Source organism: Helicoverpa armigera, chromosome 24 (genome assembly GCF_030705265.1).
Source record: "Helicoverpa armigera isolate CAAS_96S chromosome 24, ASM3070526v1, whole genome shotgun sequence".
Classification (NCBI taxonomy): Eukaryota; Metazoa; Arthropoda; class Insecta; order Lepidoptera; family Noctuidae; genus Helicoverpa; species Helicoverpa armigera.
In genome coordinates this window covers 3,462,890-3,488,331 of record NC_087143.1, presented here as the reverse complement: position 1 = coordinate 3,488,331, position 25,442 = coordinate 3,462,890, and the positions used below count along the sequence as shown (strand labels likewise).

Genomic DNA, 25,442 nt, shown 5'->3' with positions numbered 1-25,442 from the left:
GACGTGACTAGACTGACGGAACTCCCGATTGTTATGGGGAGAATAATTTAGAAGCTTCTGATCGATTTTCGCGTGTTGTATCCAAGATTTCGATGATGCAGCGAAGATTGTGTTGTGTTATGTGGTTAAATTGATGGAATACTTACTGTTAAAATACCTATTATTGATAGGAAGGGGAATTTGAATGTTACGCTTGATGAAGCTGCGATACCTATTGAGATGACATTTGTCAAAGAGATAGGACATCAGAGACGGTTGAGATCGGAGTCATGATAATTATGTGATCAGAGAAAATAAACAAGGCGATTGAGTTTTTAATATTAACCGAATTTGGAGCTTTGTGTACGCATGTATACACATGTATACATTTATAAAATAAACGCCACAAAATTAACAGTAAATATTCACAATTACAAAAACACGAAGAAGTTAGTTAAAGATAGCAAACAAAACAGCTTCCCTAGATAAACTAACAAAAGGGATAATTATATGCGTAACGAACCACACGGTGGAATTCATTATAATATTTTAATTATATTCTAGAAATTTTACCCGCGACTCGAACAACTATAGGGAGTTAATATACAGTAAGAGCTTGGTAAGTAGCAAACATTTCTAGTTTGCTTAGTAACTAGTTTTAGTTTGCTGGTGGTGCTAGAAAAAATATTAAGTTTCTTGTTTCAGACGCTATTGTAGTTTTTGACCTTCATTTTGGCTAAAGGAGGACAAAATTAATTGTAGACACAAGACATACCTATCTCTATTGAAGTTGCTTTTAGGGGCAAAAAAAAAACTTTGACAATGTTCTAGTCTTCTAGAGATATTCAAAGAAGTGGACTGCGGTCTCCAAAGAAATTCATTGATTCTCCATATTGTCAATTCCTGTAAAAGTACTATTCGCCCACAAATTAATACTCCATAAAAACATAAATAACATAAAAAAATCTGTCAGTTTTTTACGAAAAAAAAAAAAAAACAAATAACATTCCGTCACTCAAAATGTAAATTCAGCGATTTATTAGTAACAGGTGTGGCCCTAGTTTTTACAGGTATTACAGGTCTAACAGGTATTAACCATTTGACGGCAATGTCCGACCTACGTTAACTTGGGGATTATTAATATGACAGAATGTCGTACTACGGTCGTTTAGTCATTTAATCCTTGGTTCATTCGCGAGCCATAGATTTTTAAGGTTGTATGTTTTTTTATTATATGTACTTTATAGATGTAAATATTGTATTTTTTTAAGTATATGTATAAATAATTAAAAATAATATACACAATAATGCACGTGTAGCATTTCACAGTTTAAGATTAGAATGGATTAGATATTATGGAGAACGGAGCAAAACAGAGAAATCGACTGATTTGTTATGACTTGATAGGTATGTTATTTTTTTATGACTGAAATGTATATGTAAAATACAAAAACTAATATAAATTATGTAGGTGATATAAAGAAAAGTAATAATTTCATAAAAAGGGATTTGAGTTCAAAATTAAATATAATACTTAAATAACTAGAAAGTTGCTTATAATAACAATATTTTTCGTTAAACAGGTTAAAAAGTTTTGATAAGATTTTTTACTATTGAACGCGTAAGAAGTCATAGTTAACAACTTTTATAACTTTAATTATAAATAAACATTGTACAAGTATTCACTGAACTAAATTAAAAGTAGTTTTCTGTTCAACAAATACATTTAGGTACGAAAGACTTTCCAAAGTCAAAATTGTTCACAATCAAATATTAAACGTAGAAATATTTCTAATAACATTTCCAAACCTTTGTTTGCAGATGTTCAACAATCTATTAAGGCTATCGAATTATAAATGTAAATGACATTACAGGATCGAATTCACAGAACATGAAAATGACATCTAAATCAAAACGATCTATTCGAATACAATCAGCAGCCAAGCTGAAACGATTCATCAGATAGGGCGTCACTAATCGATTCTTCTATAATCGATATAAAACCCAAAATTCTATCATTCACGCCAACATCTTAATTCTGCACAATGGATGGACGAACAAAAGCTTCCGATGTGAAATATCGTCCAGGCCTATTGTCCGATGCTCTGATATATCGACTTCTATCTGAATCGCTCGGTCTCTAGACATCAGTTTTACATAGGATGAATTATGGCTTCGGTTCATGGAGAACAAAATGAATAGCGGAGGTGCTATAACGGAAAATCTCCTAAGAAAGTAGCGTGCTAAAATGTGTTACTGTTACGTTACTGTTTCCACCATTGTACGCCATCATTCTGTGGTGTCGCTCATTTGTTGTAATTTCAAAAATCGTTGACAAATGTCTCAAAGAACTAGAACTCCTAGTTAAATAACTCATAACTGATCGTTTTTGACCTAGATGAAGGCGCCGTGCCTACCTGTATATGGCATCATTTTTATGCGAAATCATTGTTGATCACTCCCGCTGTGGGTTAGCTGCGTAAGGGAGCCTCAGAATCTTACCGACTAAAACCCATCGTGTTCCTTCGTAGGCGTTTTATGTATCAGGGCTGCGGTAACTCTTTCGAACATTTCCACAGCCCCGGGGCATTATGGGTTCTCCAGTCACTTTTCTTTACTCCGTGCTCCGGTTTCATAGTTCACGCCTTTCGATAGCGTGGTTTGAGCACCTCTAATGATACATTTTGACCTACTTCGACGGTTTATGTGATTGATAGTTCTTTGAACTTGATTACTATTGCTGTTTTATTGATGCGTTTTCTGTAGCTTTCTACTGAATGTGAGATATGACATGTGTTTCGGTTTCGAATCGATTATTTTGTTTCGAAAGTACGTGTGTTGTTGTGTGGGCTCTTTAATCTGCTTTTGTTTTATCATTCTGTACTGTTTTGTTGTGTTACCTTGTGTTGTTTATATTGACCTTCGTTTTTCAATGTTTTTGTGGGCAGGTACGATGTGAAAGACACCTTTGATGTAATATACATACATCATACATACATTACATGTATCGAGAAATGTCTCTAGAATTTTAGCCCTGTAATTGTATCATCAAAAATTGTGGTTCAAAATTATTTCGGTTGGTGTGTATTGAAAAATGTTCCTCAATATTTTTATAAAATAATGTTTTACCTATACGTCAATCTGAAAAGTAGAAAAATCATTTATACATTTTCGTGGAAATACATATCAGGTTATCGAAATATTGTAATGATAATATTGAGCCTATACAAAAAATTCTGTAGAATGGAAATAACGAGACCATAAAAATGAGATCAAAAGTAAAAATTGGGAAATATTTCAAAGACTTATAAATGCCTGTGCGTATATTAAGTTACCAGACTTCAATACATATAAAATCAGGATTTATTTGGGAAATTCACAGTAGGCTATTCTCTCAACGCTGTTATAAAAACAAAATTTTCCGAACGAATTAGGTTTATTATTAACTATCTGTTTCTGCGTAGACCTGTATTTATATGCGACCATATTTCATGTAAATTGGTTGAGATTTTCTCCCAACTATATTTCCGCGAAACTTAAATAGGTAAGGTTCTTGAGGGTCTGAAATATTTTAAACTTAAATTGTTACACGTTTCCTGTAACATTAAGACCACTTTAGCCTACACTTCTGGATACAGAAATAATTTGTTTTATAAATTAAATTGGGGCCTTATTTTTCAAGTAACACCCAATTTACTGTTGTCAAGGTATATTTCCTCCTTATTCTTTTCCTTAAATTTATCCTCTTCGTATTGTATGGATATGACAATGATAAAAAAATCTTTTTGATCTTTGATTTAAGTGTTATAACACTTCTAGTACATTCTGAGTCACGAACTGTTTTTGCTAAATTCTTATGTAAATACAACTGTTCTTGTTTGGTTTGTATCACCCTTGCTAAGGATTTTAGTTTTTTACTATAAGTAGACCATTTCAATATTAGAGGATATGTTTTGTGACTAATAACTTATTTCAATTGTTTCTGTCTTCTTTAAAAGTACCTAGTCATTTCCTTAAAAAAGTGTATTCAAAATTAACTGAATCCCGAATTTTCCGATTTCTTTGAGATTTTTGATTCCGTTGAAATCCCTCTGTTATATGCTGACTGGGCTGTGAAAAAACACATTATCTAGCTAAGAGGTGCAGTTAAAGTAGGTAAACAAAATGTATTTCTAAGCTCCGAAAATTGTAAAGAAATACCTCAATTTTATAAAACATTTATAACAATTTGAAGCAAACAAATAGGCAGTAACACAAAGATATTAAGTCCACATTTCAAACCAGGATTTAATGAAATACATAAATCATTTTCGGATACAGAAAGTAATTTTTCATTTCGCGAAATATTTTACAATACTGAACAAATAGTAGAAGGCAGAGGTGAGCGAACTGAACCAAAGGATTGTTTACACATCTATACTTATATTCTTGACATTATAAAGAAGAAAAACTTGTATTTTTGTTTGTTTGTTTATAATGGATAAACTCAAAAACTACAAACCCGATTTTAAAAATCCTTTCACTGTTGGAAAGCTACACTCTTCCCGCGTAACATAGGCTATATTTTACCCGGTACGGGCAGTAGTTCCTACTTGACGCAGGTGAAACCGCGGGAAAACAGCAAGTTCAAGATACAAAGAAAATATTTGATTTGGCGTTTGTTCGTCATCGAAACGGCTCGGATTATGCATTGTTTTACATACACGCGGTAAGTTTCGACTGTCTTTGTTCGTGATATGTCAAGGGTGGAATATGGTTATGGATATTAGTTTTTTGAGAATATACTTTTGTTATTGGAAGTGAGGTATCTTTATTCGTAGTTATTTGCGAAACGTTATGTTGTTTTCTTAAAAGGAATTATAACAAATGTTTTTTTTTTGTCTTGCAACAGTCAGTAACAACTACATAACAACAACAACAAAAGGTAACTCTTACTTTAATATAAGTGGATAGTTACCGCTATCCACTTATAGCCACCAAGCTTTTATTTACTATACCGACTCACTACGCTGGACATGCGTACGAGCATATGTTATCCTATAAAAATCTAGGTACTGATGCCAGTTCTATTTGGGTATGACTTTTCTAGCGAAATCTTAACCTACACAATTTCTGGCCAAGGTTAAGATTAAGGTTATCTCAATCTCTAATTAAGTGCTTGAAATAGATTAATTAGACCTTCTTTACATTTTATTGCTGAAATATATCTCAGTACTTTTTAAGTCTTGCTAAGTATTTTGTTAAATTTATATTTAAACAGTGACGAATAAGTCTACTTAGTGTGGATAAGAATATATTAGTGGATAACTGTGATTGATAGATACAAAGCCAAAAGTTATTATTCGAGTATAATTTAAGCAATACATTTTGTTAGAACTCTGTTTATTATTTATTCGGGTTCAATGCAGTTGCACTTTTATGGGCAATCATCAGATGATCCCTCCTATTCGTGTCGACGGCGCGCGTTTTTACACGCACCTCATCAAAGAGATGTCAGCAACCCCAGCGAGGCCCAGTAGTCCCAAGGCCTGCCGGGGCTGCGGAATCGTTCGAATTTTTCATTGGATTGGAAAAGCCATAATTTTGCTTTTCATTTTTCTACCTATAACTAGCATGAATAACTACAAAAAGATTCTTAAACAGTATTTAAGACGATGACTATATATTATAAAGAACTGAAATATCACTAGAGAAATCCCTTTATTACTCTTAAAACCCCAAATAAAATGATACACAAAGCCTATATTTTTACATTAAAACTTTTTACTTTTATTTAGTTGATCCCTTTGATGACGTTATTACAATCTTTGTAAGACCAAAGATTACATGAAACTACTTCGATGTGATTAAAATCGTTTACATTAAATAAGATTTGGACTATCTGGTATTAAGTTGATGGTTTTATAATCTTTATCCAGAAAGAAGAATAGCTAATATCATTGAGGCTCAATTTTGATACTTTGAGGAGCTTGTGGTAACTGGGTTGAGGAGGTCAGATAGACAGTCGTTCTTTGTTAAACACTGGTACTCAGCTGCATCCGGTTGGATTGGAAGCTGACCCCAACATAGTTTTGAAAAAGGTTGACCTATACATGCAGAAAATCCAGGCAATACCAGAAACTGAACTGATACCTATTATTATTATCTACCCAAAAGAAATACCCCAAAACTGGAATTTTAAACCATGTTCCTATACAAAGGTATACGACCATGATAAATATCAGTTTTTATACGTTTATTTTATTTTCCTAGTATTCAATAACATTTAGATATCAAACCTCAATTGTCCAGCATAGCCAATGGTTCAACGATCAAGCTCTATGGTACGCATTCGGTTTTTAAATTGAAATTTGAAACAATAAAAACTCTTTTTTTCCAATTGTGGGATACCGTTGAAAAAGTTTCGATGAAATAAAATATTGATATGTTTGTTTATGCTTTTTTTTAGGGTTCCGTAGCCAAAATGGCAAAAACGGAACCCTTATAGTTTCGTCATGTCCGTCTGTCCGTCTGTCCGTCTGTCCGTCTGTCCGTCTGTCACAGCCGATTTACTCGGAAACTATAAGTACTACAGTGATGAAATTTGATGGGAATATGTGTTGTATGAACCGCTACAAAAATATGACACTAAATAGTAAAAAAAAGAATTGGGGGTGGGGCCCCCCATACATGTAACTGAGGGATGAAATTTTTTTTTTCGATGTACATACCCGTGTGGGGTATCAATGGAAAGGTCTTTTAAAATGATATAAAGTTTTCTAAAAAACATTTTTCTTAAAGTGAACGGTTTTTGAGATATCAGCTCTCAAAGTCGTAAAAAGTATGTCCCCCCCCCTCTATTTTTATAACTACGGGGTATAAAATTCTAAAAAAAATAGAGGTGATGCATGCTAATTAACTCTTTCAACGATTTTTGGTTTGATCAAAGTATCTCTTATAGTTTTTGAGATAGGTTGATTTAACTGTAATTTACGGAACCCTTCGTGCACGAGTCCGACTCGCACTTGGCCGGTTTTTTTTGTTATACAATACTATGTGAATGTTCCATTGTATGTAATAAATAATCCTTTACCTTTACTGTTAATTAATAAAAATGGCTGCTTTCAGGTATGTATGAATACGAGGTTTGAATTGTTTTTCTGTCATAATATTGTACTGGCTTACTATTATATAATTTATTTTTATGCTAATCATGAAAATAAATTGAAAATTAGGTATACATAATGTAGATTATATAAGGTGCTTTAATATTACCTGCCAGGACTTGAATGGGGGGTAGTATTGCGTTTATAGATCACAATAGTAAAGATAAATAATTGATTATTTGTCATATTTTTTTTCATACAAAAACAAAATACGTATAAAGACTTAATTTATTAGTATAAAACCATCCAGTGGAGTTACCGCGTTGCCGCTCCGCACCGAATTCTTTTCAATTTATTTCGCAAAAAGCGCGGCGGCGCCTTTCATACACTGTTGCCATTCTTATCAGACAGCGCCGGCGCGCGGCGGCTAGACAGACTGTCGTCAACGCGCAGCCCCGCGCGCCCCCACCCTCACCCGCACTACCCCGTTCGTCGCACGCGCCAGCCGACCGCCGCCCGCGACCGCTCGCTAGTCGCGACCCGCCGCCCGCCCGCTCGGAAGTAACTTTTTAGCGGTTTCGGTTTGCGGCTACCTTTTAAAATGCCTCCGAGACGGTATTCCAACCAAGAATACCTTGAAATGGTATTGTGCTACCGCGAGTCTAACTCCGTATCTGCGCATGCAGTGAACTTGGTTCAGCTGAGGTTTGGTGTGCGAGTGAGCCATCACACCATTTTGAATGCCGTGTACAGGTTCAGTGAACACGGCCGCTTTGACCCGCCACCCGTTGACGTAGGCAGGCCTCCATATTCTGCCCATCTTGAAGAGCAAGTCCTGGATTTCTTCCGGCGTCATCCTCTTGCGAGTACCAGGGATGCAGCTCGTGTCTTCAATGTGAGCGACAATTACGTGTGGCGAAAGTCGCCACACGTAATTTATCGTCATTTGATAATAATCGTTCTCGATAGTTTAAACAAATGTGATTCTTTACACTAACTTGTCAGTCCAAAGCCTGTTTTAATGTGTGATGGGAAGTTTATCATCTTATTTACGTCAGTTTTTTTGGAAGAATGCGTTATCTGGTAAGTAATTACACATTTGAAACACTTCTTAGGTAGAGTCGAAACTAGTCAGCTGATTTCAGTTTTCATTCACAGAACAGATAGAAAGAGATAGCAGTTGTTTTCATTGACGAAGCGATACTACGAACGTAATTTGTGAACCACGTTATGCAGAGTAGAGCCAATGTTAATTTAACTTGTTTAATGTCTCAAATTGAATTGACTGTTCCGGGGAACGAAATTTCTTCACTATTGTAATCTATAAACGCAATACTACCCCCCATTCAAGTCCTGGCAGGTAATATGAAAGCACCTTATATGTAGATTTGAGTTGAGGAGGTCAGATAAGCAGTCGCTCCTTGTAAAACACTGGTACTCAGCCGCATCTGGTTAGACTGGAAGCCGACTCCAACTTTGCCAACGTAGTTGGAAAAAGGCTCATAAGATGATGAGTATAGATTTTGTAGAGATGCCTGACTTTATTTCTCAGATGGGTTGGATTCTCATTACTATGAAGGTACCTATATACCGCCGTGGTATACTACTACAAAAATAACTGATTTCTTTGTCTATTTATTGAACCACTAGCTGTTGCCCGCAACTTCGTCTGCGTGGGCAATATAGAATAGTCAAAATACTACTTATTTATCCCGTAGGTGCATTCTTTCACGTGACAGTATAATTAGGATTAGCACTTAGCAGTCGCATAGATTCATTGATCAAGGTTCAAAATCGTATTTAAGCGAACGTCATCATAAAATTCTGATTCGTCATCAGGACTTCTTCATAAAATCTAAGAAGATGTATACAAACTTTCATCCCCTATTTTATCCCCTTAGACATGGAATTTATCAAAATCCTTTCTTAAGGGTTGCCTACGCCATAGTAGCTTTATGCATGCAAAGTCTCAGTCCGATCGGTTTAAAATTGACAAAGTTTCATACAAACTTTCATCCCCTATTTTATCCCCTTGGGGGTAGAATTGATCAAAATCCTTTCTTAGCGGATGCCTAAGTCATAACATCTACCTGCATGCCAAATTTCAGCCCGATCCGTCCAGTGGTTTCAGCTGTGCGTTGATAGATCACTATGTCAGTCAGTCAGTCAGTCAGTCAGTCACCTTTGTGTTTTATATATTTAGATTTCCCTCAATAGACAGCAATAAGTTTGTATCTCTAATGCATTAGTTAGGCAAAACCGCGAAGCATATTTAGCTTACAAATAAATAGGTACAATATTGGTTGAACAATATTGACTGTCGGCTTCAAACAATTGACAGTATTAATAATGATGTGGTAACTAAATACTCTGGGTGTATTTCAAAAGGTATATCAGTAAATAATAATAGAGCACAGTCATGTCTGCATATCGCAGCTAACGAGTTAAAATAGTCATTCAATCGAACACCAAGTGAATTGTCAAAAGACTAGACTGTTTATACTATTTCACCGAGTTACCTATATCATGACCCTGGTACAAGAATAGACTAATCTCAGTAACCTCCAGGGCGATTTAAAGATTATTTCAGAGTTTGAAGACCATGTATTGAGAAACACTAACGTTGAGTTGCGCCATTTAACTATAACGATGGAAGAATCATTTTCAGATGTCAAATCGCCAATAGACCAATGGGTGGCAATTTCATAGCTGGTTATTGTTTGTTCATCTTCATACTTAATAGGTGCAATTGTGATGAAATCCTCATTTAGTAGGCAAATTTTTATCCAGGTGCGCGATGTAGTAAAACCACTGATGGAAGCTAGTAAATAAATAAATCAGGTCTAACCAACATGTGTCTTTCTTAGCAACCGTAAGCTCTTTGCCTACGTCTGTCAATTTGTGTCTACGAATATTTTGTCCTTTACGTCTATTTAGTTAGAAAGGGTCGACTTAGCTTACCGCAATACGGACCGGGCAAATTCAAGTTTACCATAGTTCATTATTTAGTAGAAGTAAGCTTATCGTGAGCACCACTTTTGGGAGATTTTTGTTGTTGTAAAAATTAACTACCTATAACCAATTTAGCCTATAAACCTACCACATGGACAAATATAATAAATTCATAATGATTTACAAAAACTACAAGATCTTCTAGCGAATATCTTTTGATTTTTATTTGGATTTCCTCCGTTTTCTCATTATAACAAGTATCTCATTTAAAAATAAGCACTGCGTGTCCCTGTGGTATTTCGCTGACCATTAAGATAAACCACATTATTTTACCACCAAGGTATTCCAATCGAAATTGCACATCAAACTATTTTTTTCAATAACCTAACCTTCTTAATTTCACAAAATAATCCAAATTCTATTACTCCCGAATTCATCGCTCCCCAGTTTCCGTCTAAATTTGACACGAGCGACTTATATCAATTCTGATAGATTGCATTGCTTCCTAGAGCCATATTTCAAGATAAATAACATCTTGTATCGGATTGCTGACGCGTTATGTTGTGTGGCTGTTGAGTATGGCCGTCGAATCCTCCGTTTTTGAAGTCGGTTAAGAACTACATGACACACTATTAAACCTTTTTTTTTCAATAACCTAGCCAAACATTGATAATTTCCCAAAATAATTCAATTTCTATTACTCCCGAATTCATCGCTCCCAGTTTCCGTCCAAATTTGACACGAGCGACTTATATCAATTCTGATAGATTGCATTGCTTCCTAGAGCCATATTTCAAGATAAATAACATCTTGTATCGGATTGCTGACGCGTTGTATTGTGTGGCTGTTGAGTATGGCCGTCGGATTATGAAGGGTGTAGACGCGCGATTTTGTCGTGCGTTTTGACGATTTGTCGCGGTGAATTTGTTAGACTTTGTGGGTTGGGGTGTTGCCTTTATTTTTGTAATTTTTGTTGAAGAGAACTTTATGTATATGCTTGGCAGAAGTGTGTAGTCACGAAAAATATATTTTATCCTCTAACAACAAACTAGTCGTCAGAAATAGATCTAATGGCCTACGGATAGTAATTTTAAAACAGTGGAAAAATTTATGTATATGGCCCTAGATCCTATCAAATACCCAGTAAACTTCAAAGGTATATTCAAGTTACAATTACAAACGTGCCAATAGATTCCTCAAAAAGAAAACTACTATTTCACAATTAAACGAAAACGCCCATAGTACCCTCTATTCCCCCTTACCAATAATTTCCAAACTCCCGTCTGCAAGAGACCAGGATTCAATACCAATATTCTGATAAATGCGATGGGCAACCATTACAATTTATGACTGGTCTGCTTTATCTACCAACGGATGGTCATGACGTAACGTGATACTTAATATAAAAGCGGTCAAGTGCGAGCGTGCGAAATTGTTTTCGGGTATTGATGTTGATGGCTTGAGAAACCCGTTATTTTCTGGTAATATAATGTGACCACTATCGGTAGAAGGGTTATGTGGAGGATGTTAGGGCTTAGGAAATAATGGGTTTGAGGTTTTAATTTATTGCAAGATGGTCTGATCGAGCTTTCTCGTAAGGAAATATAGGACCAAGGAATTTCGTCCCTTTCGGGGTACGCCTACCTACACTTTACACCATCACTAACCTTTTTACCATAATTCTGATTTACTGTACTTTTAGAAGTAACTTCTTACTCAACAGTATAAAACTCCGTCCAGTTTAAGATATCCAAACCCTTTGCTATTCTCACAGATTCACAATAAAACCTATTTAGAAAGGAATATCAATAAAAAGTTTCACGTACGAACTCACCCTTATATCAGAAAAGGGAGAACTAATACAAAACGACATCAAGGGGTGGCAAGGCGATGATCTCCCTACAGTATTCCACTAGCATATATTGCTACTTATATCGCCAATCATATCTTGACCTCCAGTTTGAAGAGCTGACCCAACAAAAGTAGCTCCATATTGCCTGGTCAAGTCCCCTTCATAGATTCAGTGAATATCATATTACTTATTGGAATAAGTAAGAATCACGAATGTAGATTTTTGGAGAATACGTTTACGCTTCCAATATGGTTTTAGGGGACTTATAGAGTCTACGTAGTATTTTAGTGAAACGAATATACGATATATCCAAGAATTTTCTATTGACGACATTTTGTATCAACTGTTGCGAGGGTTTCTTTTGTTAGAAAAGCAATTTTATCTCAGGAAATAAAGATATAGAATAAACGGTTTATTCAGCTTCTATAAGATGTATTAGCTCCATAGGTTTTAATGTTTTTCAATGCGACATAATAATTCTTTATCCGGTTGCCAATTCAAGAATTCTCCTTATGTTTTATCTACTTATCCTCTTTAGTATTAGTGATTGTTATATCTACCTTCTTGTACTTGCTTTTCACTATACGAGTGCAAACAACGATTCCCAAAAACCTTTCAATTTACCTCTTCGAATTCAACCCACTATAGCTTCTATTTTCTGGCAAACGACACTGTCAAACCATCAAAACACCAATCTAAAATCTTTTAGTCCGCTATCTAGATTTTGCCATCAAAAAAAGACCGAGACCGTAGATTAGAAGACCGTCTCGTGTCATTCATCACTCAAATCGCAATATGACATGTATTCGGGGGACAAAAACTTGTGAGCGTTTCGGAATGCTTTGCCAGACGTTAGCTTTTCTTTTCTCTTCACTATTATTGCTGTCACATACGCTTTACTTCAACGTGTTTTGTTAAAAAACTGTTTGAGATTTATCAAACTAGTTTTTGAAGTTCTAGAAGCGGTTTCTGAGCTAAAAAGACTCTTAAGAATGAACGGTACAAAGACAGTGTAAGAGGTCTTGTCCCAGTTTATTTGCAAATAACTCGTTGAAGTTTTCCTCTCGTTTCTTTATACCCTACATCTGTGAAAGGCCCTTCCGCAAGACCTTAAATTTCTCCGGAAAACGGAATTCGCGCGAAAATTTAAACATTCTCTTGAACGATAAGCAAAAACGCAAGCAAATAAAAAATAAACAGAAGGAAAAAGGCGAAACGAAAAGAAACCGTTTTCTTCAGAACCTCTTAAAGTACGTACAATACTTGGTTCCGGTTGTTTCGTAATAAATCCCTTTGCACATGTTGCCTCATGCGTATGATAGATCGACATAATATGACGTCGAGAAAAAACCATTTGTTGGTCCAATGTTCCAAGTGTTTGCAAAACATTTGTAAACCAAACCAAGGAATTATGTTCCGAATGAAATCTTTATCAAATAAAGTCGTAAATGATAGGCTATTATTAAGTTCCTAGATACAAAATGGATAGCATAGCCACTGTAATTTCTTTCAATCAAAACTTTTCTTCCACAAACATGATCCTACAATTCACAAAATTGTATTTCGATCCAACTTATTCTACTAAATAGATATTAAAGTAGGCTAGACCCTGTTTTACCAACACCCAATAACGTTGGCTGATGTTGGCTAGTGTTTTCCCTACTTACTTTTTCATAGGGTTCTAAAGAATTTGGGTCGACAGAATGTACTACTTTTAGGGTCTTTACAGTTGGTTACACATTGATAAATAGTGAACTATATTCATTCATGTAGTTACTTCAGTGTTTCTTTATAGACTTTTGTATACAAAAGGGACAAAGAGTTAACGAAATAAGTCAACTTGTTATTATGGGAGTTCGATTCCAGGTCAGGCAAGAACCATACACCAATGACGGAGTGTAGGTTAAGGAAGACATCTTAGAAACCTGACCTTAAGTCTGAAATCGTCAATCCCCTTGAGTAAGCGAGGTGAATTAACGCTCATTGTTTCTGAGCATAAGAAGAGGTATGTGCCCTACATTTGGACAATGAAAACCCTGATAATAAATACAAATTACATTCTATGGCATAAATATTATTCTAGTCCAGAAAAAAATATAATCTGAATTTGCTAAATAACGAAAATATGTTTGAAAACAGCTCAAACATATATCTAACAACAACAGCTTTTAACACATATTGAAAGCTTATCCTTTTGACACTCAACGTTGATATCCCATTGTGCACAATGATGGACGTTAAAATATTGGAACAATATAAAATTATGGACTATTTTTCAACAAGGCCTATTTTTTGGAATCCCGAACTAACAATGCAGGTTTGATGCTTTATACAAAAAGTAAAAAAAGAAACCATATCAGTTGTATTTCCGTGAAAATGTAACGGGAGTTCAGCATTTGAAAGAGTAGATTGTATGAAAACATACAATCCAGTACTGGAGTATAAATAAAGAAATGAAAACCTAGAATGTTTTAAGGCTTAAATACACAGTATGATCAATAGTTCAATAGATTTCATCCGAGAACAGTATTTAACCCAAGCCTTTATTCTCGAAAATGTATTTGAACTTCAATTCTTCGTATTCTGCCCTTATTTAACCCGTGTTTCCTGAATTTTGTAAGAATTGATAATAGGTCCTTCTCGGTAAGAATATATAGTAGTTAAATACATTTTTATTTATAAGTGTACTTATGGTTTAATTCACGATAACGCTGAGCAAATACTTGGATGTGTTAATGTAACTACACCACACATAGTTTTTGTATGCTCGTACACTCGGCTACCACTGAGCGCTCTCGAGTTTACAGATACAAAGACAATGTTCATAACATGTTCATTTACACGTATGTATAGGTTTGGCTCACCCGCTTTCTTTACTTAATTATTTCTAAGCTTTATTCTTTTTAAGCTCGTTAATTTGGAAGATAGGTAGAATTCTTCAGATAATGCTATGATCAAGTACGATCTTTCTAACCTAACAAGCCTTAGTAACTACGTAGTACGTAACTACTACGTAAACTATCGTACTTGATCATAGCATTATCTAAAGAATTCTGCCTATCTTCAACGTTAACAATCTTGAAACCATCTCCTAACCATCATTTTCTCACTAAACCTGTCTCCCAAACAAAGATAACATATTAATCTCAGCTAAATCAAAACAATAGTTAGATATTAATCGCGTTTAATGCCCTACGATTGTCTTAGATCAAGACGGATCGCTTTGTCGCCCAAATCTAGATTAAGTACGTTGAAACTGTAGCTCACTGGTTCTGGTTTCATTATTCCGTCTCCATTGTTTGTTGAGAATGCCCTTTATCGCGTTAATTTTTCTCTTTCAGCTGCCTTGTTATGTATCCTAATTTTACAGTTGTGTAAGATTTAAGCCTAAGTAGGTATTGATATAAGAGTAATTGAATTACCATAGCTGCTTACGCTAGTAAGTAGGTATAACTTACAAGAAGGGTAAAGGCGGTCAAAACATGCTTGCATGTCAATTTGTGCTGTAATTTTGTAGATCAATGATATTTATGTGCGCTCCTTGATGTCAATAATAAATCGATTATTAAATTCATTATCAGCATTATTTATTCCCAGTCTTCAGTCGTAAGAAGCTGAAAGAAAAAGTATATTTCTTTATGAAATAAAACGCCCGGACAAAAACTTTTGTAGCTACTTGGGACTTCATATTTTCGGAAACCATTTGTACATAATCAGATAAATTCCCACAATTTTCACCTTATTTATGAGCCATCTGACCTATTCTAAAAGAAAAAATAACGGTGTAAATGAGAATTTATATTTCAATGTTACCTCTCTCTTTGAGCCTATAAATTTTACCACAGAAGGAATTATTTTCGCAATTCACACCTACTTTGTTGTTTCAATAAATAGGTACAAGTTCGCAAAATGTTCGTCACATTTTCTTCTACGGAACATGATATATAATGTATAGGTGTAAGCACCTTTAATCTTAACTTGATCATGTAAAAACCTGTATAGCTTGTTGGCTTGTTCGCTTTCAATTGCACTAATCTCAGAAGCTACTAACTAGACCGTTATAAGAAATCTATATACCTAAGTCTAACATTTAGTTACAAAAAATGTGATGAATGAAGAACAGCTCGACCGATTATGTACAAACTTCAAATAAAGTATCTACTTAATAGTCCAAACAAAGCCTAAGCATTTGGTTTGGTTAGGTAACCTTTGGATAGGTAAAATCAGCCTAAAGATTTGGTTTGGATAGGTGAGACCTAGAGATAGGACCTTTGGATAGATAAAATCATAAAGAAACATGGCATAATTTTTTATAGAAATACATAGATACGAAGATAGCCTAGATACTCATCGTCATAGTAAAAAAATACCCATACAATAATCCTACATGAATCGGTTAAGTGCGAAACAGGTCAATCACTTAACTGTTGCGAGGTCGGAGTTCGATAAACGTTCGATAAGCATTATCCAAACGATTATTTCACAAAGATAAGATATTGCACTCAATGAAACTCTTTTATACCTAGGTATATTTAATTATTATAAGTACCTATTTACGTGAATTTTGGCTATTGTTGTTTACTTACTTATTAACTAGGTACTAACCAATAGGAACTACTGCGCCTACCGCGATAAAATATAGTCTACGTTACTCGGTAAGAGGGTAGCATTCCAACAGTTCAGTGAAAGAATTTTTCAAATCGGTTCAATATTCTTGAAACTGTGGCGGACTAAAAACTGTATAGTCGGAACTTTTTGTGTGTGTGTTTTGTTTTATATTTTATTAATTTTTCTCCTTCAAAATAGTCTGACAGATTACAATACTTTTACAATCTTGCTGAAGCATTTTTATTAAACACAGTCCTATTCAGGCCTGCGTAGTATGTTTATGAGCATCTCGCTTAGATGCTACAAAACAAACAATGTTTTTTTTGTTATATTAGTACCTACATATTAATAAATGTGATTTTTTAAAGGTACGTTTATCTATCAAATATATAAAATTACATTTTTAAATATTAATTCTAAAAGTAAACATTTAAAAATAATGTCCCACCGGTATCGAGAACAGATGTGTGTCCTTATTAGCAAGATACGAATAAAAAAAAAACGCGCCAAAAAGATTCGATATTTAAAACCCAGAAGCGCGCTCATTGAACAGCGGCAACGCAGCGATTACCCGATTACCTCATTCACCGCGCCGTTGCCGTTCCGTTGTCTCAGCTGGCAACAGCGCGGACGACGCGGTTGCCGTCCCGTCGTACGCGTGCCTCGACTAGCTCCGCGTCAGTAATACGCGCCCCTCTCCGCGCGCGGACGCCTAACTTCACTCGCGGATCGTATTTCAATATCAAAACAAAATGGTGTACAGAAGTTTCCACACGGATGACGTGATTAAACTAGTGAAGGTCCGCGAATGTTTATGGAACCCACGAAACGCACAATACGGTGATAAGTTCGCGAAACAACACGCGTGGTACGAGATTTGTATGGCGGTTATACCTAAATTCAATAAGCGACCTTTTGAAGAGCAGACTTTAATCGGTAAGTTGAAATGATCCTTTAGAATTTCATTTTGGTTTACCATAGATCAGTGTTATTACATTGATCAATTAAGACATAACACACTTTCTACCACAGTTGGGTAAAAACAATCACTCGATCAACGTTTGTTTCAAATGCAGCCTTATCTCCATTAGCATAAGTTTCATTTTGGTCTGTGCTATCAGAGGTTATCGAAGTATTGGCGAGCGAACTGCGATAACTATACACTGTCTCTTTCTTACAACAGTAGTTTGTGTAGGGTGATTGCACGGCGACATAGTTGCGCCGTGCAAGTTAGGTAAAGGATACAGTAGTGGTTTTATAAAAGAGATTGTATTGTATGCGTAAACCGTGTATTGGTAGAAAGTTGGAAAAAAAACTGATTGTTATTTACCTACCTTGTCAAATTCCTTGTAGTGTGACTACAAAATGTTTTAATTCTGCATAAATGTGTGTTTATTTTAATAGTGTTTAACAATTTATTTCACTTTGTTTTTTTATTAGGTATTAAATTGTGATTCTTTTACCTATTTTTTAAACGGTTTTATTTAGCTCACCCCGTTTGTTTTATTATTTATTCATTCTTGGGTCAGAAATTGAAATTTCAGTGCCTTCCTGTTGTCAGATTGATCTGAAATTTGGTACACACCTTTATTTCCGATGACAATACAATATAGTAATATCAATAACATTGCAAATCCAAGATGGCCGCCGGTACAAAATGGCGGATAACGTAGGTTTTATCAATCCCGTCAATGTGGGTATCAAATGAAAGTGCTCAACCAGTAGAATATAATGTACTATATAAAATTCAAATACAAGATGGCGGCCTCTACAAAATGGCGGATAACTTAGGTTTTATCAATCCCATCAACATGGGTATCAAATGAAAGGTCTCAACAAGTAGAATACAATTTAATATGCAAAATTGAAATCTAAGATGGCCGCCGCTACCAAATGGCTGATAACAACTTTTAAACGGTTTTATTTAGCTCATCCCGTTTGTTTTATTCTTGGGTCAAATTTAGTAATTCAAATTTCACCCTCTTCCTGTCAACCGATTAATCTGAAATTTTGTATACACCTTTTATTCCGATGACAATACAATATAGAAATATCAATAACATTGTAAATCTAATATGGCCGCCGGCACAAAATGGCGGATTACATATTTTTCCACAACCCCCTCAATATGGGTATCAAATGAAAGAGCTACACAAGTAAAATACTGTCAGCAACCCCAGCGGGGCCCAACAGGGCCAAGGCCTGCCTGGGCTGCGGGATTGTTCGAAAGAGTTACCGTGGCCCTGGTACATACAAGGCCTACGACGAAACATACCTATTTTTAGTCAGTAAGAGTCTGGCACTCCCTTACCGCTGCTGACCCAGGGAGGGGTCACTTGATGATTTTTGGCGTCGTTAAAAAAAATGACTTTTTAAAAAATTAGATTGTAATAAATTATCAGATAAGAGACCGTGTAATAATGATGCACTAAATGAATTAGATAGAATGAGGAATATTCGGTAGGCATTTTCATTAAATACTAAATACTAGAAAATAAAAAATCGGTAAAAAAACTTTTAAGTCAAACGGTTTTATCTTATGTGCACTGAAAACTAGAAAATAAAAAAATAGTTACTCACCTATCAACCTACGTAGGTGGTCTTGGTCATATTAGACTAAAATAAAAACGTGGGGCCCATTAACTGTTGCTGTAGTACCTTCTTCTAGTGGTATAATAGGTGTGGATTGCATCGACTTACTATAATCGTAACTGGAGATTTTGACAATCAATAATCAGCCGTAGCGGCTTCACCAGCGAACGCCGAGCTCATGATCTACCAAAGTATAAAGATATGCTTTGCCATAGGTAGGATTTCAGAGGGGCCCCACGTTTTTATTTTAGTCTAATATGACCAAGACCACCTACGTAGGTTGATAGGTAAGTAACTATTTTTTTATTTTCTAGTTTTCAGTGCACATAAGATAAAACCGTTTGACTTAAAAGTTTTTTTACCGATTTTTTTATGAAAGTAAATAAATAAAAAACTGCATTTATCTTGCTTAATATTCGATAGTGTCTACTGAGTAATTAAATCTAACCTACGCCTAATTATGTTTCGTAAAATATAAAAGGTATTAGGTACTTTAAACAAATAAAATAACACAACAAGACAGCGCAGTAGTTCCAGCTGGTCGCGACGCTAGAGGTCACGGGTTCAATTCCCACATTGAATAAAAATGGATGTTTGATTTATTTAGATACCTATCTCAGTATTTTTATGTATACTGTGTGCCTATGTGTTTAGGAAATATTAAATCTAAGTATATGTATTTGCCATTTATCTAGTATCTACCTAAAGTGCAAAGATTATAGTTTAGAACTTGATAATGTAGTTTAGATGTACCTATGTGAAAGGAAAATTAAATTATTAAAAATGTTTTTTATTCTTTTACAGCGAAGGCCGTGCAAGCAAGATGGAAGACAGCCAGAGATGCATTCATGAAGTGCATCAATGACAACGGAAAAAAATTCACGTACAGAGGCAAATCGAACTACGTCCACTATGACATACTAACATTTCTCCAAAAAGTCAAAGACTATGAAGAAGAAAATAAAAGAAATGGCGTTTTCGGCAATTATGTCCCCGAAGAAGAGACACAAATTGATGAAGAAGATACTACAACACTTTCAAATGATGATGATGACACCGAAGATATAGATTTTAATATGGACATGAATGAGGACGAAACAAATCCTGAAGATTCTGAAGTTAGTACCAATGTAGTTGATAACACTGATAGTACCGTTGTATACTGTGGACCAGGACCATCAAATTCTGATAGAGAATATCCTTTAGTACAACCTCAAAAGAAAAGAGCAAAGATAAATGGATCTCCAGCTCCAAGAGGTAGAAAAAGAAAAAGTGATAATAACATGTCGGAATTTGAAACGAAACTTTTGAACATTTTGAGTGCCAAATTTGAATCGAAGTCGTATTTACTTCTCGCTGAAGATGATCAGAACTTTTTTAATTCTTTAGCGCCAATGATTAGAAAATTTAACAATAGCCAAAAATTGCATTTTAGGTCTCGAGTGCTAGAAATATTAAGAGAAGTGGAAACTGTAAGTTCGGTTAGGATAAAAAATGAACCAATTTCTATTGAAGTCCATACAAATGAGGATAGTGATAATCCTTTAGGAGAAAGTGTTACCTTTCAATATGCAGATTTTTTACCGACTCCAAATAAAGAAGAAGGTTCATAGTTTGACCTGTGTATGTATGGTTGAGCGTGATTTCACGTAAGTTGCACCGATTTTGATGTGGTTTAATTTTTTGTAATAAGAAAATTGAAAACTAAATACTTATCTACACTGATCTCATACCTAGACATTTGTGCGATGGTTACTCTTTTAATTGTTATAAAGGCCATTAGCAGGAAAAATATTTCCGATATTAAACATTCAAATAAAAATGTGTTCTATTGTGGATGTGGACTCCTAACAATTTTTATTAAAATTGTAACTAAAAAAAATAGGTACAACTTAAGTAGGTAAGTAATACATGTCTTTGTGATACGATATAATGATAAAAAAAATATCATTTAAAAATAAATTGATTTGAAAATGATCATGTCTTGTTTTCACTTCCCGCAATCGCAGTGTTGGTATGCTTCTGAAGCTTTTAGTTTAACTTAATTTCGTTAGAAGTCTTTGCATTTTTCTCAAATTATGTATTTTCTCAATCAGACCTACCCCTGCTTACATCTCTTTTTTAACAAACTTAATATTATAAGGAGAAAGTCTGGTTATAAAAACCCCAAAAAGCCAAAATTAAAAAAAAATCCCCTCTGACTGACACAAGCAGTAATTAATCATTGCTTATCAAAAATATTCATAATACAAAAAAGGTCAAATTGAGCTACACTGCCTTTTTGTGGCAAACACTGGGGCCTGGGGCCAAGTTTGCTTTAATAAAGTCATCATCATAAATTATCCATGTTGTAAGGGAAAATCGAGTCTGTGGATCTACAGAATCGATTTTAATAATCGATACCTACCTTTTCATTAATGATCATAAAAATAGTACAATCAACTTCAGGTCAGTGGTAACAGTTTTATAGGAAAATAGTACTTATTACGATTGAGTTAAGGGGCATGACAGTTACCACTGATGTGCAGTCTACCGTAAATAGCTACATGTAGTGATATTGGTATCTAGATACAGCCTACCTTAATCTGTCAAATTTCTTCAGTCGATTTTCAACTTTATTACAATAGCGGTAGGTTAATGTTCGATTGGTATAAGATTCGGGTAAGTTCACCTACTGGCGTCTGAACATACTTATGTAGTAGTTTTGGTATCTAAGTACCATAATTATAAAAAAAAAACCTGGTCTGCGGTTTCATCGGAATCCCGGGGGAACTAAGTACACACCGGGATAAAAGAAGTAAGTATATGGGCTAGTCTTTCTTTATAAATAGACGTTCTAGCACTGAGAGAAGTTATTTATTTTTGTTCCAAAGCCACGGTAAATTAAGTACTTGTAATTCCTTCATTTTTACATTTACTTAATGATTTCTCATGTACCTACAGAAAAAATAGACTGCTTTTAAGTAATCAAATTTCAGCCATACCAGGCCTTAATAAAGCAATTATCTACAACTGTCTATCAATAATCCGAGCTATGTTTAGCTCGTCAGTAATTACAAGCTACAACATATTACAGATATATACTGTAATTTGTAAATATTAAGTCCCTTGGGTAGTAGTAATGATGGCATCAGCTAAACCCATCATTTTGTATTCCCCTTCTGTGAGCGGTCGTTTAGATGTCACGATTGCAGTCGGATCGGATGGTCTGAGCCGCCATCAACTGTTTCTAGAGTCGTGTATTGAGATCTATCTATTGCGTTAACACATGTTCTTTGTTTAAGTTTGTCTTGGCCATTCATCTTAATCGGTTCACCAGGTTTTTCTTCAAAATTTGAATAAAACATTTACAGCTAAATTAGTAGGTATCTTATAAATTCCAGTTCCACATTTTGGTAATTAGAGTTATGTACAAGCTATAAAGAAGTGAAGAGATTTAATAGTACGTATACTACGTACGTACGTATACATCAAGTAGCTCTCTAGCTACTTGATGAAGCAACGAGTAGTGTTTTAACTATTTTCACAAAGATATAGAGCTAGAGTTCGAACTCCATGGTTGTTAACTAAGTCTCAGAAAACACACACATATCAACAGTTTTAAGTACTTTAGCATTCCTACCAATAGAAAATGAATTATGACTTCAGTCGTATAATATAAACGGCTTCCCATCAAAACAGCTAGTAATTGGCCAACACCGACATACCGCCATAGAATTGCAAGTCACGCCGCATTTTACATTATTACGATCCCATATGTCCATGGGGTGTGAGGGCGCTTAATTAAAGGGCTGGCAAGGCGTAAATATGGTTAATTTTTAATACAACATGTCGAAGACTGTTATGTAGGAATAGTGAAGCTATTAGATTTTTGTAGGTAGTTATTAGATAGAAGCGTTTGTTATTGTTATTTAGTTAGACACTTACTTAAAAAGGCATGTTCTTTGCCTTAATTTTTCAACTTCTAGCTGTTCTCCTTAGTTTCACCCGGTTTCCGAGACTACTAACTCTAACCACACGAAAAAAAGAAACGTATGTTCTTTCTCAGGCTTCAGGTAAAACATCTATGTACCTTTTATGTAAATCTATTCAGGAGTTTCGGCAGGAACGCGTGACATACAGTCGAGAGAGTTTTTTCGAATTTTTTTAAGATAAGTACTGTTCCAATACAGGGAGACATTCTTTGTAAGAATATAAAAAGATTAAGGTCAAGTGATCCGCTTTTTGATTAATCTTTAAGATTTTATTAACCTTTCTTAATAAACACCAAGAGCCCGCATTCTTACTTAAAAAGCGGCTAAAAGACACAAAACTACAAACTAAATTGATAAGTATTTGTTTTCCAAGTATCAAAGTACCATCTGTTTACTTCTTTCTTTTAAACTTAGACAAGTTAAACAAGTACCTATCTAAGTCATCTATACAAGAACTACACAAAAGCAATACATTATAAAGTGACATTTAAGTGGTTTAAAGTCAGATAAGAAAATGGTAGACTTGTAAAAGGTTTGAAAATGTTGAAAAAAGTTTAGAGTTAGGTACTATTTTCTATACAACTTTATTTTTACATACTTTTATGAGTATTTTGCAATCGTATGTAATGTTTTTTTTTTTATATTTTTTCATAAAATAATAATTTATTTTTAGCTTAACCCGCCCCACAAATAGGTGAGTGTATTTACGGAAAATGGATAAGCCTATATTAAAAGCAATTTATCTTTCATTGTGCATTAGATATACATTACATACAAACAATTTTGAAAAAAAAAATGTATTTTTTTATAAATCTACTACTATTTACTTCTAAATGAATGATTTTCAGTATAAATCATTACCGAAACACATCTGGTATTTTAACAAAACCGCATTGAAATCTCTGAAGCGAAATAAAATCATGATACTTTGATAAACATTTGTACATTACTCACATCAACTTAAAATACTAAGATTAATACATCGCACTCGTTTTATTGTTATGATTAATGACAGCTGTGCATTTGTATTTACACTTGCCAGCAATTAATTCGAGTCAGTTACAGAATCTTTGTAACAAGCAAAAAAAATCTACAACTGTGCAGAACTCGTCAAAAAGTTATATTATTTTGAAATAAGTTTAAAAATCTACTTGTTATTCAGCCTCGATTGTATTGATAAACGTAATAATTGTTATTGATAAATACGTCAAACTTTATATCCAAATAAAGTCATTTACATATTTAAGAGGATCTGAAAATAAAAATCCCTAAAATATTCATATAAAGGGAAATGATTCAATTTCCTTAAAAGTAATCGCTTGTAAAATAAAACAGTTATAATAACTGACCCTGATTTATTGCACGCAAGTGTAAATTAATGACAGGATTTGTCTCAACCGTTAAAATTGTTTTCGTCCGTGAAACTTCAAATGTGCATGCTTTACAAAGATATATTCTCGTTTGGGATATTATTAATGACTTTCGGCTCATATTTAAGGGCCAGGATATTCATAATGCTTCTAAATACGGGAATAATATCGCTTCTTCTTAACTTAAAATATTTAAGTGATTTATTAGAATCGTTTTTGCATTGCAACGGTTTTAGGCATAAGTCAATATATGCAATGCGAATTGTATTTCATATTTTTTATTTTAAAAGAGGGTTGTTGTAGTAGTCAGTTTTTCTTCCCGTAACGACTGCCAAAGATGTTCAAATTACATCCGAAACCATCGAATTCAACGTTTTACATACTTAATTATTTATTTTCATATAATCTCAAATACATAAAATCAACTGCATTAAAATCTCTCCAGTTTCTTCAACATTTTACCAGCTAAAAATGTAGCAATTTTAAGTCTGGCTTAGGATGGTGACAAGCTAGGACTTCGCTGCAGCGCTGCGCCTTCATCTTTGAATGCGGTGAAGCGGCTTAATTCCTTAGTGCAGAGATTGCAAACCACTGGTTTGTATGTCTCCAGAGCAAAAAAATCCAGTCTCTAAAAATGTTTTTGGGTGCGCCATTTGATTGGCAATGAAGTGCAATCAATGTTAGGAAATATATTTAATGTTAGGTACTAATGTGAGATTTTAAATAATTTGACACAGTGTTTGGACGGCACGTTAAACTGTAGGTCTCGGCTGTCATTGAACATCCTTGGCAGTCTTTTTTTACTGGTAGTCAGAAGGCAGTAAGTCTGACAACCAGTCTTGCCTTTATGCACCTACTCCTAAAGCAGTACTAATGAATCCATAAAATCTCTTTACAATCTTCCCAAACGGCACGGCTTTTCAGCCTTATACATTTTTGTTGTCGATAGCAAGTTAACCCATAAAAGTACAGCACCCCTGCCTCAGAAATCTGTGTTACAGTAATAATGTTGCAGCAATATGGTGCACAT

General features: G+C 34.6%; 1 protein-coding gene across 1 annotated transcript; it reads left to right on the top strand.

Annotated features, from left to right (window-relative positions):
* Window positions 1-17,094: 17,094 nt before the first annotated feature.
* LOC110377294 (uncharacterized) lies at window positions 17,095-20,935 on the top strand. The gene is made up of 2 exons (XM_021336118.3): window positions 17,095-17,412; window positions 19,873-20,935. The coding sequence occupies exons 1-2, from the start codon at window positions 17,229-17,231 to the stop codon at window positions 20,679-20,681; spliced, it is 993 nt and encodes a 330-aa protein (XP_021191793.3). The 5' UTR covers window positions 17,095-17,228; the 3' UTR covers window positions 20,682-20,935.
* The last annotated feature ends 4,507 nt before the right edge of the window (window positions 20,936-25,442 follow it).